At 32.9% G+C, this 18,730-nt stretch overlaps 2 protein-coding genes across 2 annotated transcripts; one reads left to right on the top strand and one right to left on the bottom strand.

Moving 5' to 3' along the window:
* Positions 1-1,246: 1,246 nt before the first annotated feature.
* On the top strand, positions 1,247-2,702 carry LOC123914149 (bZIP transcription factor 11-like). The gene has a single exon (XM_045965166.1). The coding sequence runs from the start codon at positions 2,001-2,003 to the stop codon at positions 2,472-2,474; it is 474 nt and encodes a 157-aa protein (XP_045821122.1). The 5' UTR covers positions 1,247-2,000; the 3' UTR covers positions 2,475-2,702.
* Positions 2,703-15,236: 12,534 nt separating this feature from the next.
* LOC123914148 (pentatricopeptide repeat-containing protein At5g44230) lies at positions 15,237-17,926 on the bottom strand. The gene has a single exon (XM_045965165.1). It carries the CDS (start codon positions 17,701-17,703, stop codon positions 15,853-15,855), a length of 1,851 nt encoding a protein of 616 aa, XP_045821121.1. The 5' UTR covers positions 17,704-17,926; the 3' UTR covers positions 15,237-15,852.
* Positions 17,927-18,730: the final 804 nt, after the last annotated feature.

The raw sequence follows: 18,730 nt of genomic DNA, 5'->3' as shown, positions 1-18,730 counted from the left end.
AATAAAAGTATCACAATGAACCTACTCCCATTTGAGGTGCTTAAATGAGTTTGCGTCTAACTTAATTGATATGAATATTATATTATATATACAAAAATGGAGTATAAATACTCTACACTCTATTTATTCATCTTAAGAGTTGAATTAACTACTATAATACTTATTAAAAAAATGAATATATACATTCACACCATTTAATTATAATTTTTAATAATATTTATTTTACTAACAATTTTTAGACCTATTTCCACATTAGTAGTTCAATTGGCAATTTAAAGGAAATGGAAAGAGTTTTAAAAAGGACATTTATGTACTTTTAAAACTTGGACTACATAAAATTCAATGTATTTTTTTATTATATTTGTGTTCCTTAATTGGTGCTCTAGAAACACCGGTTAACATTTTCCATTTAATTACCTCGTTGAAATAGCACACTTTAAAATTTATCTATAACATTTTTTATTGTGTATAACTTGGTCGAAAAAAGTAAACTTTATCATCTAACTTTTAGTCCAAAAAATCATTTTAGCAAATAACTTTTCAACAAATTCATTTAATTTTTTTTTCTTTCAATAAATACTAGTAATTGCTTTTGTTTAGAAGTACGCATGCACATGAACAGTAGTACTAGTAATGGTGTGGCCAGTGTCGTCTTGTTTGATTGATTTTCCAAGTCCCTTCCTTGCTATATTCACGGGTTCAGGTTTGTCACAGTTTGTATTAAATTCCAACTCCAACCATATTCAATGCTTTATATATGAAAAATTAAAATAAAATCTTAAAAATGCTTTGTACATTTTGTAAAAAAATAAAATAATTTCTAAATTCTTTATAAAAAAACACATAAAAAAAATTCAATTCATTATCTCTGTGGCTTAACTCTGTCGATAGAAACATTGCATTATATATGTAAGAATTCGGAGTTCGAATCTCGAACATCTTATTTATTCTCTTTAAGGTGAAATTTCTAACAATCGGCTATTTCACAAAAAAAAATCAATTTTTTTTATTTGCTGGTTTAGTAAAGATAATCCTATTTAAAATCCATCAAATACTAAATATAAATACTTTTCTGTCAAAATATTAACATTGCAGTAAATTGTAAAATATAAATTATTTAGTGAGAAATATTGGATGCAGGTCCCTTAGCCCCACTTTTTAATGTCTTTTTCCATCTGTACTATAATATTTTTTTGCTTTAATTATGCAGTACACCCCATTAACAATGACCAAACCAACCCATTGTCCAATTATTTATATTATTTTAATTCAATAATTCCAATGGGCACAATTATTTTTCTCTATATATTCAAACTACTGAATCCCTTCAAAACCTCTTTCCTTCTCTTCTTATCATCTCTTCCTCAAAATTGGTCAAAATTCATCCCTTCTCTCCCATTTGCAATTTTGCATATTCTTTCTTATCATCTTTTCTTTCTTTAAGAATCATATTTAGAGTCTATCTTTTAGCCCATAGTCTTTGACACCCCTTTAGAATTCTAGATCAACAATTTTCTTCATATATAACCATACGGTCCATCCATAACTACAACCATAACCCTCTCATATACATCTCCTAAACCATCCTTAAGTTCCTTAATTAAACCCTCTAAGCCTTTATTGCTCTTATTAAGTCTTAAACCCTTCACAAAGCAACTTTGATTTCTTTGTTCATATAGTTATGAATGATTGAAAATCAACACAGATGTCTCCACTAATCTCTGAGATCTCTATGATAAACTCAACACTCAGACGCAGGACACATTTAGTTCAATCTTTCTCTGTTGTTTTCCTTTACTGGTTCTATATTTTCTCATGAATTATTAATTAACCACTTTTTTATCTTTCGTATACAAAATTTAGTTTCATTAATTAAATCAACCTAATCATTTTGATTTTTAACTACCTAGTTAGAAAAAAATAGTTATTATTAGACATCAAAGTTTAAATCTAAATCTAAGATCGCTAATCGCGACCGCAATTTAAAACCTTACTTCATTATGGCTTCTCCTGGTGGAACATATTCATCTGGAACAAGCTCTCTTCAAAACTCTGGATCTGGATCAGAGGATCTGCAGGTGAATATAACAGATCAAAAGAAGAGGAAGAGAATGCAATCGAATCGAGAATCAGCAAGAAGATCAAGGATGAAGAAACAGCAACATATGGAAGATCTTAGCAATCAAATTGAACAATTGAAAAAAGAGAATAATCAAATAAGCACAAACGTAGGTGTAACTACTCAGATGTACCTGAAAGTTGAATCTGAGAATGAAATTCTTAGGGTTCAAATGGCTGAATTGAGTAACAGATTGCAATCTCTTAATGATATTATTCATTACATTGAATCAAGTAATAATTCATTGTTTCAAGAGACTGATCAATTGTTCAATGATTGTGGATTTTTGGACAATTGGAATACTTTTCCTGTTAATCAACCAATCATGGCCTCTAATGACATGTTGATGTATTGATTGATGAATTTTGATGCCAAATGATGAATGGCTTTTGGTTGCTTCTTGGAGCTAGTTGATTGTAACTTTGTCTTTTGTTTAGTATTTTTATTTTGTTTTCTTGTAATGTCAATTGGGTTCATTTTATATTAGTATTAGTCTATTATTATTAGTATAAGTTTTCTATAAGATGTATTAAGGTGAGTCGAAAAAATAAATAAATTTCAGATGTATCAAGGTTTGTTTCTATTCTATGTAAGTTTATTAGATGGATTTTGTGATGATTTATTTATTAGATGTTACAATATTACCAATGTTGCAACTTTTTTAAAGAAGGTTTTACAAATTATCACACAATTTTCTTTCTAAAGGGTTAAAAGTCTATTTTTATATAAGAATTACTTTTACACATAGCAATTAGCATCTATTTTATCTAAGAGCATATCCATCAAAATGAAAGTCTTTAGAGAGTTCCTAAGTTTAAAAGTGTCTTTTAACAAATTCCACAGTTGAAGATTGTCGACAACTAGCTAAGAAGGTTATTTGCAAAAGTAATTCTTCCTCAACAATATGTTGAATATGATGGGGTGGGGTGGGTAGCTTAATTACTTTAATCTAAGAGTTAAAAGTTAATGATCCATAATTCAAGTTATGACGCAGCCGAAAGTTTCACGTCATTTTAATGTATCGTGGTAGGATGATGTGCAAAAGAGGCCAAACAAATTCTATGTCTAGGCCAATTTAGCCTGAGGTCCGTCTCTTGACTTTTTAAGCGGGTAACACGATACACTGGAGTCGAGATGTAAAAAATATTAACACTAACGATTAATTATTAATTTTGACTGTTTCTAAGAGTTAATTTGTTGATTTAACTCTCGATTTTAAAGTGACATTTTTAGATGTAGGTTCTTTATAAACAACACTACATGTAGGAGTTGCTTTTGGTTTTATGCAATGTCACAGTGGATCCCACTAATGGTTGAAAATACAATCACTATGATGATATTTTATCACTTTGTTTCTGTTTTTTTTTTTTGGTATAACAGTATAACACTTTGTTTCTGTTTCTATTTGGTAGGTTTTTGTTTCAACTTTCAATTTTATATCTGTTTATAAACTTTATATCGCTTTGGCTATGTCACTATATACTGGTTCACTAATATTATTATTGGGGACCCAAATTCAGTACTCGTTATGAGACTTTGTCCTATATTACCAGTATACTCCTATATGATTAATATGAAAACTTCTTTTCTCACCCACTATTTTTAAACATTACACCCTTCTAGATTTCGCAATTGGAACCCAAAAAACACTGTTTTTGACTTGAATTTACCCTTCAGAAGCAAGGAAAAATTATATTTTTTTGGCTTAAATGCAGTTTTGCCCTTTTATTTTGATTAAATCTGAATTTTATCTCCTGTTTTAAAACGCGGATTTTTACCCCTCTGTCTTATAATTTTTTGGATTTTGCCCCCCTAAAATTCTGTTTTCGAGTCACAACTTCAAAGCTTCGCACACAACTCAATTTGGATCAACAATTCACCAAACAGATATCGAAATGACCGTAATTAAGTTATCTCTCCACAGAATCAAACCCTACTAAATTTGGAGTTACAAAAAGAGATTAATTACCGTTTTAGTGAAGGTATGTCCCCAAAATTCTGCATAAAATCTGCTTTCGAGTCACAACTTCAAAGCTTTGCACACGACTCAATTTGGATAAATAATTCACCAAACGGATACCAAAATGACCATAATCGAGTTATCTTTCCACAGAATCAAACCCCACTAAATTTGGAGTTACAAAGAGAGATTAATTACCGTTTTAGGGAAGGTCTGTCCAATTACTAATTTTGCAGAAATCTACTTGTGACCTTCAAATTCAACATCATCTACCAAACACATCGTAACTCCAAATTTGAAGAAATTTAAATGAAAACAAGGGTAATTTCGTTAACTTTCCGGACATGTAAATACTATTGAAAAATGAGCTACAGAGTGAGAGACATGACAAAAATACCAGTAGTAGTTCCATACAATAATTGATTTGGACAGACCTTCACTAAAATGATAATTAATCTCTATCTGTAACTCGAAATTTAGTGAAGTTTGATTATGTGGAAAACTAACTCGATTGCGGTCATTTTGGTACCAGTTTGGTGAATTATGGATCAAAATGGAATTCTGTGCGAAGTTTTGAAGTTGTGACTCGAAAGCAGATTTTGTGCAGAATTTTGGGGGACATACCTTCACTAAAACGGTAATTAATCTCTCTTTGTAACTCCAAATTTAGTGAGGTTTGATTATGTGGAAAGATAACTCGATTACAGTCATTTCGGTATACGTTTGGTGAATTATTGATCCAAATTGAGTTGTGTGCGACGCTTTGAAGTTGTGACTCGAAAACAGAATTTTAGGGGGGCAAAATCTAAAAAATTATAAAACAAGGGAGGTAAAAGTCCGCGTTTTAAAACAGGAGGTAAAATTCCGATTTAATCAAAACAGAGAGTAAAATTGCATTTAAATTTTTTTTTTCTCATCCGGAATGATAAATTTATAGGGTACAGTTTGTAGGAAGTGGGGTCTTAAAAGTAACTACTATTATTGTACTGGCTATGTTTTTTTATAAGCAAAATATTATATTAATAAGGTGTAGAATGAGTACTCAATTGTATTGGCTATGTTAATTTGGCACTATTACATTATGAAACTTGTTCCGAAACGTGAAAATGATGTTCAATTTTGCCAATGATATTTATTTTCAAGTTGTTTTGTTCAAGTGTTTATAGTTGGTAGGTATTGATTTTTCAATTTGGTGGTGATTAATATTTGATATTTATTTTCCAATTCGGTACTAATATTTTTCTGTTGCTGTTAGGACCAATTATATTTGTTTTGTTCCCATCACCAAAATTGCATTATAGAATACTTATACTCATACTATTATCAATCATAAAGGCATAAACTAATTAAAAAAACCTACGGCTAATGCTAATAGTAACCTTAATCAATTGTTTGTTGCCACATTTGGTGCTGGTCTAGCAACAATTTTGTGCTCTTTGTTCAAGTTAATATGGTACATGTTTGATTTTATGGTGCTGGATTAATAGTGATTGGATCATCTCCTTCACTCTCCTCTTCATCTTTCTCAATCCTCTCTATCTCTCTCTTAATTTCAATCTCTCTCTTCAATAAATTTTTTTAAAATAATAATGAGAGAGAATGAAATTAAGAGAGATAGAGATGATTGAGAGAGATGAAGAGGAGAGTAAAAAAGATGATCCAAATCCGATTTAATATTGTACCAGATTTTGCTATTGGTATCCGTCATGTCACATGATGGTTAATGAAACTATTTTTGTCGTGGATCATCACGTGAATATTGATCCGTGAGTTGTGATTTCTGTAAATTCTCAAACACTTGTGAATATTATGCCTAATATATGTTCATATGTAAATATTGTCGGTCACCATGTGAATGTGACGTTTGCCATATTAACAAAACAATTAGTACCAATCATAACCAGCTAATACACATCTATAAACATATTTAAAGGGGAACTAATTAAATATATGGCGGTTACTTCGATCTTTTCAGAAAATAATATGGACCTTTCTAAACAAATAAAAAAGCAAGTTATGCAGCATGACACCATTAGAATATAATATTCGCATGGACAAAACTTACATGCATTTCCATACATGCATTTCTTACTTTTCCTCTCACAAAGAGGTAGTTTTTTTTATTAAAAAATAATTTTCTTTTATTTTTTCAAAATGAAAAAACACAAATAATCACCTTTTTGTGAGTGGAAAAGTAAGAAATGCATGTATGGAAATGCATGTAAGTTTTTTCCTATTCGCATTATTGGTTACGCGTGCCTTCATTTTTGGACATAATATGTATTAATTAAGAAGATATGAAAGTTGGGGTTAATTAGCTAATTAGCATCCTTTAGAAGGTATCCAAAATATACCAACAACTTTAAAGATATGAAGATGTGAAGGCCATTTGAACAGTACGTGCAAATTATAACCTTTTTTACTACTAAGACATATTAAGAGATTAGTTCACCAATAAAAAAAATTATAACAATTTGATGCAATCTAATCAAACCTGAAAATATGCTTCTTCTCAAAAAATGAAATTATTCTTTTGGTTTTAACAAATGACGGATTTTTATTTTTTATTTTTTTTGGTTTTAACACTAGATACTAGTATATGGAAGAAAAAAAATCAGTTTTTAAAATTTCAAAATGTTGAACACACCATTTTCAAAATGAAATTTCTATTTGAGACTTTTTAACAGATGCACTAAAGATACTTTGTTAACATTTCCTTTTATTTATTTATTATTGAAAATTGAAAACTCAATTTTATTTTATTATTTAGAGTTTTTATAAATACTCTAGAATATATACCATAAAATTGTCTTTTTTAACTTCTAAATAATCTAGAGTCATATTAGTTTTTTAATCTCAAAGTGGGGTTTCATAGAAAAATATTGTGAATTCTTGGATGTTAAAAAGAACTTGTATAAGTACGTCCATCTCAGACAAGCTATATCATATTTCAATGACATAAAGCAACTTTCTTCAAAGATGACAAACAAGTTAAGGAATGAAAATCATATTTTAGAGCCGAAAAACAAATCAACCATTCTAAAGTTTTAGCAAGTCATTGTTAATGATTAAACAAGTAACTTCAATTCAACTATCAATAAATGAATTAATAGTTGATTTTATGTGTCTTTCTTATAAGAAATCATAAGAGCTAGCTCAAACCAGTTGAACTATTCATATCACCTATGTATAAATTTTTATTATAAATCAATTTAACTAAATACATCAATTTTTGTTGATTTATATGTCTCTTATAAAAGGAAACAAAAAGCATTATACGGTTCGAGTTTGAATGCATTTGAAATCCGATGCAGTCATGCAAGGTAAAATTGAGGCAATCTTCCGATTAAGATCATATAGTCTAAATTTCAATATTAAATTTTATATTAAACAAATAATAAAAAAACTTACTTAAAATTTGAGTCGTCCCATCAAGATTGAACGATTATAAAACCTTGACTGAAGGAGAAATTAACGGCAACCAACTCTACGGGTAACTATCATTGATGAAAATTGCTTTATATTTCTATTCTATCATCAATGGGACATAGAGAGAGTTTCCCACCTTGGCTGTTTGACAACCTCGTGAGAAAATTATTTTTTGGCTAGGACCCAACTACAGTACCACTAGACACAGTTGATATTTGGGTGCAGGTGCATCAATTTCCTTTCGGGTTTATGAATGAGCAGATTGGATTGCCGATTGAAAGTCATATCAGAAGATCTATATCAAATATGATGACACAATAACTTCAGTCCATGGAGAAAATACATGAGGCTAAGAGTGACGATCAATGCTCAACTCAAGAGCCTATGAAAAAAGAATGAAGCTTTGAATGTGATCAAGAGCGACGTGAATAAAGCAAAGGAGTTATTCATGTCATTCCTTGATCACATTCAAAGCTCCATTATTTTTTCAGAGGCTCTTGAGTATTGATAGTCACTCTTAGCCTCATATATTTTCTCCAAGGACTGAAGTTGTTGATGTCATCGTATTTGACAGATCCTCCGATATGGCTGTCAATCGACAATCCAATCTGCTCATTCATAAACCCGAAAGGGAGCTGATGCACTTGCACCCAAATATCTGTTGTGTCTAGTGGTATTGTAGTTAGGTCCTCGCCAAAAGATAATTTTTACGAATCCAACATGAAGTTGTTGAACAACCAAGGGCCGCTTGGAAAACTCTGTCCATGTCCCATTGATATGATAGAATTGAAACATAAAACGATTTTCATAAATGGGAGTGTGATAAGTGCTAAAAAGTAGTAAATTTACATATATATTTTAAGCACTTATTGACTTGTTTTATAAGTTATTTGAAGTAAAAATACCAACTATTTGATGTAAATATTGTCATGATCAAATTCTAATCCCAAAACAATTTGTTAGGATTTGCTGAAAAAAAGGGGCAGGAACTGAAGCCTTCGCTCAGCGAAACATGGCGAGCAATGGCGAGCAAAGGCAGTGCTCCAAGGGTCATTGGCGAGAAGTAGCGAGCCTCAGCGAACAACATCAAAGAAGGTTCGCCCAGCGAAGCTTAGCGACATTCAGCGAACAAAGTCAGAGAGTTATGGTCTGGTGGCGAGAGGTAGCGAGCTTCAGCGAAGAAATGATGAGTCAGGTTGTTTGCTACGTGTCAGAAAACCCGTTCTTGAAGCAACCTGTTCGCTCAGCGAACATCACTTCGCTTAGCGAACTCACCTGTTTTGAAAATCTATAAATAACCATCAGACTTCATTTTTTTTAAGTATCATTCACATCCAACCACTCTAAACACTCAAAAACACGTCTAGAAGCAGAGAGAGACCCAAGGAGGCAGATTTAAAGGGATTTGAGGGTGGATCTACAACTTTTGTTGGGAAATCATCATTGATGTTTGTTCATCTCTCTTTTCTTCTTATCTTTTATGAAACTATCATGAAAATGAATAGTTAATCTCTCTTTTGTTGGGATTAGATGTAAGTTACTCTATTAGTATGTATTTATCTTGATCATGATGTTATGTATGATTTTAGATTATCTATTAATGTTGATATTATCTTTGATTTCAATGTTTTATCCTTGGATTTGAATTGTTATAGACATATACCTTTTGAATCCAAAGAACTAGGATGATATCTTTTGAACACTAAATTCTAGAGATAGATTTAGGTTTAAAATTCACTTTTTGTATCGGATCTTAATGCTATTGTATTGATTGATCATCCGAGACATCGGAGGTTAATAGGTACAATAAATATCTCGGCGTTATCCGGACACGGAAACGTATGATGAGCGATACGTGATAATATTGGTAGATGGCTAAAATCTATATAACTGATTAGGGAAATACAAATGAATGAGTTAATGAAATCTAATCCCAGCAATCTTGTCTCTCTGTTATTTCCATCTTTTCTTTATCGTTATCATACTTTCTCGAACTTTCACGAACAATCATCTTCAAAACCACTCTACTTGAAATTATATTAATTGTTGAACGGCATCGATATCGCACCAGTCCCTGTGGAGACGATAAAAACATACTTACTTTTGTACTTTCAACAAAATGGCGCCGTTGCCGGGGACTGGCGTTTAGATATTGGAGCATTTTAACAATTTGTATTCTTTTAAGTATTTGTATATATTTGTTTATATTATATAGTTTTTCTTGTGCTAATCCTTCTTTGCTAGACAAAGAAAATTGTTTGTCTTGTTTGTTGAATCCTTTTTCAGATTCCCCATTAAAAGTAAAACCATGACTGATCGTGGTTATTACAACTTCTATACTCCAGATGAGTATGAATCATATCAACAGTTTCCTCCTTATAATTATGGGCAAACTTCAGAGGCTAAATTGGAGGAGACCATGATTAAATTCATGGAAATGCAGCAACAACAAATGCAAGAGATGCAAGACCAGAACCAACAATATCTGAAAAACAGTCTTGCACGGGCCAAAAATTTGGAAAATCAGCTTGTTCAGTTGGCTAAACAGTTAGCCAATAACAATAACCAAGGAGAAACATTTCAAACCAACACACAAACCACTCCTGACGAGAAAGATAATAATCCAATGAAAAATGAGGAAAGTGGAGAGAGTGTGAAAGGTGTTGAAAACAATGAGGAAGAAAGAATGTGCGATGAATGTGGTGAAGAGAAAATAGTGATAGAAATAGAGACACCACACGAGGTAGAACTTCCTCAAGAGTTGCCATGTATTAAGAAGACTAGCACTGTTGATAATGAAGAAGTGATGATGGGTGCAGAAGAAATTAAGGGATTACTTGACAAGGAAATATCAATTGAGCAAAAGAGGGAGATGGAGAACAAGGCGGAGATTGACCGGGTCATAAACGGGATATGTGCCTTGTTCAATATGAAGCAATTGGAGAGGATATGGACTCCGCAATATCTATATCTCAAGTTCATGGAGTTCCTCCCTAACCGAAGGAAAAAGACGGAGGATGTGCTTTCCGTCTCATTTTGGCCACCCTAACCAAAAAGGCGTCAAGCTAATGACGTAAAAGAAGCGCTTGTTGGGAGGCAACCCAATTTTCTTTCCTTTACTTTTATTTAAAGCATTTTTAGTTTCTTATATGTTATAATAGTTTTTGAACATGTTGTCCAATCACTTTTGAAAACGAAGTCTTTGAATTGGTGTGAATTTCATCTGAAATTCTGTTTTCTGCTATAGTCGCTGAGCGAGACCCTTGCTCGCTAAGCGAACCTATCAGAGCTTTTGGAAATTCTGACAAAAGCCTAGGATTGTATGTTTTACCTTGTTGTAAATGCAGGCATAACTTCATTTTCATGGCCTGAGGACAGTCTACACTTGTTGAAGAGGGAGAATAGCAAAAGCAGAGGATTAAAGCACGCCATATACAGTGACATTTTATTATCTCAGTCATTAAATTCATGTTTTATGTTTATTGCAAATGTTGACTGAAATTTTTGTAAACATACATGGTTTAAACTTTTGTGATTGTTACATGTGCATATGAATTGAAAAGTTTAAGTTTGTGATTGATCAAATTCAAATGCATGGTTAGAATGACTTTTCGTTTAAATTGCATTGCTTGAGGTCAAATCTTTGTGATTATCTTTGAATGTTAGGATGAATTTGAACTAAGTAGCTTTATTCAATTTGATTTCATTCATTCCTTCTTAACATGATTAATTGATTATGAATCACGTACACCTAGCCGGGTGAGATTGTGTGAACCTTCCATTATTTATATATTTGAGAGCCGACAATTGTGTTTAACTCTGTTGATTTTAACTGAATCTTGCTATTACTTGATGTGTTTGAAGTCATGGAAATGATCAAGGCCTTGTTTCTTTTTGAGTGGTAACTACTTAAGCCAAAATAACCTACCTTGTGAGATAGTGATCTTTTGTGTCCCCTGTTGAGCCTAAATCTTTGAAAATTTGTTTGTTTTATAAACCCTGAAACCGAAAGAATGGAAAAACAACTACTCTACCCTTGTCTTAGGATAGGAGAGCAAGTGTATTTCAATGAAGGTTATGTCAAGATTCAAGTTGGGGAGAAGTAGGTTGAAAGATAAATAATGGTTTGAAAAGTAGTGTTGTGGTGATTGAAAAAGAAAAGAAAAAAAAAATGATGAATAAAAGAATTGCATGACACAAATGAAATTCAAAAGAAATGAGAAAAGAAAGAAATTCTTTGTAAAAAAGTGTCAAAATAAAAGAATCACCACAAATGGAAATATGGGGAAAGTGAAAGGGAGTAAATGAATCATAAGATGAATTTTTGAAGATTTTGTGCTCTCTTATCCTTAAGGCTTTTTGAATCCAAAGAAAAACAATGATTTCTTGTAGCCTAGCCCCATTACAAGCTTAAGAAAGACCTTAGTGATCCATGATTGATAGCATGTCTTGTGATTTGTTGAGATGTATGTTTGAATTGATTTGTTGTGAACACATTGTTTGGATTGTGAGAAACACTACACCCTTGAGTTGAAACACTTGTGAGAATTGTGATTCTAGTTGATTATCTTGTTGATTTGGAAAGCTTGAAATCTTACTTGAGTTTTGAGACTATTTCAAATTCATGCTTTGATTCTTTGATGATTATGAATGATTGATTTTGAAATTGCAATAAATTGAATCATGCAAACTTGAAATGATTTAAAACCAAAGTTCGTGATTAATTGCAAAGCTTGAATGAACTATGCACAAATGATGTTTGAACCAATATTTTGAGAGTTCATTTTTGACTTTTGTTTGAGGACAAACAAAGTTTTAAGTTGGGGAGAGTTGATAAGTGCTAAAAAGTAGTAAATTTACATATATATTTTAAGCACTTATTGACTTGTTTTATAAGTTATTTGAAGTAAAAATACCAACTATTTGATGTAAATATTGTCATGATCAAATTCTAATCCCAAAACAATTTGTTAGGATTTGCTGAAAAAAAGGGGCAGGAACTGAAGCCTTCGCTCAGCGAAACATGGCGAGCAATGGCGAGCAAAGGCAGTGCTCCAAGGGTCATTGGCGAGAAGTAGCGAGCCTCAGCGAACAACATCAAAGAAGGTTCGCCCAGCGAAGCTTAGCGACATTCAGCGAACAAAGTCAGAGAGTTATGGTCTGGTGGCGAGAGGTAGCGAGCTTCAGCGAAGAAATGATGAGTCAGGTTGTTTGCTACGTGTCAGAAAACCCGTTCTTGAAGCAACCTGTTCGCTCAGCGAACATCACTTCGCTTAGCGAACTCACCTGTTTTGAAAATCTATAAATAACCATCAGACTTCATTTTTTTTAAGTATCATTCACATCCAACCACTCTAAACACTCAAAAACACGTCTAGAAGCAGAGAGAGACCCAAGGAGGCAGATTTAAAGGGATATGAGGGTGGATCTACAACTTTTGTTGGGAAATCATCATTGATGTTTGTTCATCTCTCTTTTCTTCTTATCTTTTATGAAACTATCATGAAAATGAATAGTTAATCTCTCTTTTGTTGGGATTAGATGTAAGTTACTCTATTAGTATGTATTTATCTTGATCATGATGTTATGTATGATTTTAGATTATCTATTAATGTTGATATTATCTTTGATTTCAATGTTTTATCCTTGGATTTGAATTGTTATAGACATATACCTTTTGAATCCAAAGAACTAGGATGATATCTTTTGAACACTAAATTCTAGAGATAGATTTAGGTTTAAAATTCACTTTTTGTATCGGATCTTAATGCTATTGTATTGATTGATCATCCGAGACATCGGAGGTTAATAGGTACAATAAATATCTCGGCGTTATCCGGACACGGAAACGTATGATGAGCGATACGTGATAATATTGGTAGATGGCTAAAATCTATATAACTGATTAGGGAAATACAAATGAATGAGTTAATGAAATCTAATCCCAGCAATCTTGTCTCTCTGTTATTTCCATCTTTTCTTTATCGTTATCATACTTTCTCGAACTTTCACGAACAATCATCTTCAAAACCACTCTACTTGAAATTATATTAATTGTTGAACGGCATCGATATCGCACCAGTCCCTGTGGAGACGATAAAAACATACTTACTTTTGTACTTTCAACAGAGTGATGAGTTTGTTGATGAGCAATATACCAACAAGACAACAATCAAGGAGCTCAGCAGGAGACAATTTTTTTGAATTGACATTAATACTGTTATTTTTCACTGTTTCATGAATGTTAAGGTTCTCCATTTGAATGAAACAAACTCCAACGTACAGCATTATATAGAACCTGTAATAGCAGTCTATGAATCCCTTAAAATCCTCCAAGCAATTAACCTCATTGAACAAGATCTCGATTCCCTTAAGTATGACTGGCAAATTAGGATCATCTGAAATATTGTCAATTAAGTAGCAATATTCTATACATTCCTAACTATTGAATGACATATCCTTGCTAATAATAGAAATGATTGAGTCTACAATCCCCTCACTTAACACTTAGATTAAGAACCAAGAATATCCGCCCAACAGAACATTGAAAACAAATCACACAGCATCAGATCCGATTCTGGACAGGATTTGAGTAAATCATGTACAGAACTAGGGTAGTAAATAGATAAGATCAGAGCTAAATTAAAACAGCATCAGCTGAGATTTGCAAGTGAACATGACGATTAGAAGGGAATGTTCCAACCAAGACATTAGGCTCATGTGGTTAATAAGCCCCCCACGAGCTCCTCCTAGACGAATCGTTTGGGAGGGAGAATCCAAGTTCGATTCCTTAAGGGAACAATTTAAGACTTTACTAATGTCAACTTTTGAACTTATAGTTTATAAATTTGTATGATAAAAAGGACTTGTTTGATAACTTTTTTTTTTCTCACGGGCTTATAGCTTATTTTTACTAACTTATAGTTTATTTTAATTAGCTAATTTAATTAGTTTATGGTTTAAAACTTATCATTTTTCTCTCAATTTTGTCCGTCATTTTAAATAAAAATATTAAATATTAATTAAACATATTTTTTATCATTTTCTATGTATAAATTAGTATAAATGTTAATTTTACCAATCACTACAAATTCAATTAATTCAATTAGCTAGTTATTCCACTATAAGCTATAAATTAACTTCTAAGTTATCCAATTTTTTTTACAAACAAAAGCTTAGCAATGGTTTATTACTTCATAAACCCGGTAAGGAAAAAAAAAAACTATAGAGAAAAAAGAGACAAATATATAATGCATTATGATAGTTTTGAGCTGACAAGAATTTAGAGTGAACTTGCTTCAAAAAAAAAAAAAAAAGAATTTAGAGTGAACTAAAAAAAGGTTCAAGCAATTTATTATCAAATTATCAAAAACTCAAATAAATGAGGTTATTCATTTTGGACCAATATTTCCCACTTCTAAGGAATCCATGTCATACAAAATGGAATATAGTTGCACATATGATTTTCAAACCCATAGAAAAAATTCTACGTCCTTGCTCTAACTCAAAATTGTAAATAACAAAATATTTGTCGATATTTAGGTGCAGCAGGAGAGGGTGCTAAGAAGTTCTTCTGATATTGACGAATTAGCAGCATGTGAATGATAACATGTATGTATTCTAACAATTTGAACTAGGTGCGAGCAAAAGTACCAAGAGAAAGCACAACATCAAGCAAGCTCTAAATTCTGAAGCAACAAGATCTTTGAGTTAATCAAGTCACAAATCTTAGGAACCGTAGTGCAACACTAAAAAGGGCACCTTATTTAAATAAATTATAAAGTGATTTATTTAAAGAGCTACTCATATCGTAGCTCATGATGTAAGTAAAACCAGTTTAGCAGCCTGTTCTATCCGATTGAAGGCCGGAAAAAAAATGATAAGTTGCTCATCATTCCTTGTTGCTTTTTATTACCTTATAAGTCGCCGCCTATTTGAGGTTTCACTATTCCACCAAAATCAATATAATACGCTTCCTTTCATTCCCCATTACAGCCGTTGTTTCTCATCCACATGCAGCATCCCTCAATTTTACTACTACATAATTACACTGATCATAATTACTTGCCAAATAATTCTTGCTATGTTAATATATTATTTTGAGCTTCTGATTGATCATAGATATCAATGCTCACACAAGAATTGCTCCACATTTGATTTCTCCATCTTTAACTCTGTTGTGATAAATTGACAGCCCTGTTAAGTGAATAGGTGTGCAGTTGATTGACAGCCACAAAGCAATTTTTTACATTTGTCAATAACAAAAAATGGTCACTCCTACTTCAAAGTTATTCCTCCAACACCAATATGTCTGTTTTTCACCTCCACAAGGACCTAGTCTTGGTCACCAAAAATTATTACAAGAGCAAGTCCCATTAAGGAAGTGGTGGAATCTCATGTTATCCCTCACAACAATTTTTCTTCCGGTAACTTTGGATGCACCACACATTACAATATGACAATCCTCACATATCCTAAGGTTCTTCATAATCTTTATAGTGGAATCAGCATCTGTATTTAACAGTCCAAAAGCCAAAGCAAGTTTTTCACTATGAGACATAAGCAAAAGCCTCTTTCCATCGTCATCAATATCATATGGCACAGAATTTAGTTTTGGTTGATATCCGATAGCCTTCAGTCGCTGCAAAAGATCATCTAATGCTTTCTTTATCTCATTAATTTCTGGATGTTTCACATCACCAGCAAAGAACTCGTGAACAATACCATTTCGCGCTTCGACCCAGCTACACCCCGGATATTTTCTCAATTGCTTCTCTCTCATCAATTTCCTGACCCTGGACACATCATCCCATTTTCCAGCCAATGCATATGTATTGGACAGCAATAAATAATTCCCCAGGTTATGAGGTTCAAGCTCAAACAAATGGCGAGAAGCAATTTCAGCAACATCAGGGTTTCTATGAATGTGTGACGCTCCAAGTAGTGCTCCCCACACACCTCCATTGGGTTTCATAGGCATTGTTTGAACAAGCTGGAGCGCTTTTTCCAAGTGTCCTGCTCGGCCCAGAAGATCAGCCATGCAAGCATAATGATCTGCAGTGGGAGCAACACCATAACATTCTTCCATGGCACCGAAGAGCTTCTGACCCTGTTCTACCATGCCAGCATGACTACATGCCGTAAACACACCTACAAATGTAACATGATTTGGTTTTATCCCAATCTCCAACATCTCATAAAACAATTTGATCGCGGCACGAGCACGGCCATGTACTGCAAACCCAACAATCATAGAACTGTAAGAAAAAACATTCCTTTTCTTCATTCCTTTAAACACATTATAAGCCTCCTCCACATTACCACATTTAGAGTACATGTCTATCAATGCAGACCCCACAAGAACATTACTTGCAGGCCCAAATTTAGAATTCTCAGCAATCTCCCTTATCCAATTAGCATGCCCAGAAACACCCAATTGAGCACAAGCAGAAATAACACCGACCAATGTAATCTCATCCGTCTCTACACCACCCTCTCGCATCTTCCGGAAAAACTCCAACGCTTTCTTCGGCATGGCATTCTGAGCATACCCAGTAACCATAGAAGTCCAAGAAACCATATCCTTAAACGGCAATCCATCAAACAACTCACATGCAGAATCCATATCACCACTTCTCGCATACGCAACAATCAACTCAGTCCAAGAAACTGCATCCCGGTGCGGCATTTCATCAAACACCATACGTGCAGATTGCAATAACCCACATTTCACATACATATCAATAATGGTATTGCTAACATATAAATCAGAAACAAACCCAAACAAAAACGCATGAACATGAAGCTGTGAACCTAAAGTGGGATTTTTTAGTGATGAAAAAAGAGCTGAAAAAGTGAATGAAATAGGAAAAATGTTACGGTGTAACATGGAAGAGTATAAACGAATGGATTGTAAGAAAGGTCCATTACGAGCGTAAGCGCGAATTAGAGCAGAGTAGAGAAATGGGTTAGGGGAATGGACCTGTGAGAAGAGAAGGTGAGGGTAGGAGTGAACGGGGATGTGGGGGATAGTGGTGAGGAAGCGGAGGAGGTTGGTGATGACATAGGAAGATTGGTGGAGATTGTGGCGGTAGATGTGAGCGTGAACTTGTTTTGCGTGATTGAGTGTGGTGCAATGAGATTCTATAATTCGTACTGTTTCCCATTCCAAAGCACGGATTCGACCAACGAACATGTTGTTCGTTTATCTGGTGAAGATTTTTTAGTTACAGATACAGTTCATAACGCTGCTGCACGCTGGGTTTGTTTGTTGATAAGTTATTTGAAAGTTAGGGGTGCCCTTAAACTTTACATAGATTTCTTGAAATATTTCTCTATTTAAAAATTTATGCGCCTTATTGCGATGGTGGAATAAGAGAATGGAGAAGTAAACATAAAGAAATGAGAAATTTCATAATTTAAACAGTGCATTTTTTTTTTTGGTACAATAAATTCACCCTGAGAGAGTCAGATTCAAAATCCGTCATAACATTCGATCTAACAATTTTGGTATTATTTTGCCAATTAAGCTAAAACTTGTGGACAATATTGCAAGACTACTATACTCACTTACAATATTTAAAGAATATAAGTACGGTGGAAAAACATCCGATATCATTCTACCGTTTTGTAATGTCATTTTTTATTTGTTTAAAAGTTAATTTATTTATTGTCAACCACTTTCCCGCATCTTCCCCATTAAAATTGCAACTTTTCCGTGATGTGAATTTAACTCAATTTACAAGACATATGAATGAGTCGGGGTTCGAACCTCGATCATCCCACTCATTAAGGTTAAAAGTGAAATTTATACCCACTAAATTATTTGATAAAAAAATTGCAACTTTCCCCCAAACTATCCATCTTACTAATATTTCTCATCCTACTTTTTGTGAACCCCATAACAAATACCACATCCTTTAATTTCTACGCATCATCTTCTTCAACTTTCTCCTCTTCCATTTTTCCTATTCCATTCCACTACTTTCAAAACTAATACAAATAAATATTAATTAAGTAAAAATTAAAGGACATCTTTTATAATTGAAATGAAGTTAAAAGATCAAAAGTATTGCCTTTTTCTCGAGAGGTTACTTGATTGTACAATTTAGAGAAACTCGGTTCGAAACCCCGCACCGAAAAAAAAAAATCAAAAGTATTATATATATTTTTTATGAGATTAAAAGTATTATTTTAAAACTTGGGTCAAAATCGCCATAAAA

This window comes from Trifolium pratense, linkage group LG3 (assembly GCF_020283565.1).
Source record: "Trifolium pratense cultivar HEN17-A07 linkage group LG3, ARS_RC_1.1, whole genome shotgun sequence".
Taxonomy (NCBI): domain Eukaryota; kingdom Viridiplantae; phylum Streptophyta; class Magnoliopsida; order Fabales; family Fabaceae; genus Trifolium; species Trifolium pratense.
This window is presented reverse-complemented; position numbering and strand designations above follow the sequence as displayed.

Bases quoted from the DNA above. Each gene is read 5' to 3' on its own strand.
- LOC123914149 (XM_045965166.1), top strand. From the start codon at position 2,001: ATGGCTTCTCCTGGTGGAACATATTCATCTGGAACAAGCTCTCTTCAA.
- LOC123914148 (XM_045965165.1), bottom strand. From the start codon at position 17,703: ATGTTCGTTGGTCGAATCCGTGCTTTGGAATGGGAAACAGTACGAATT.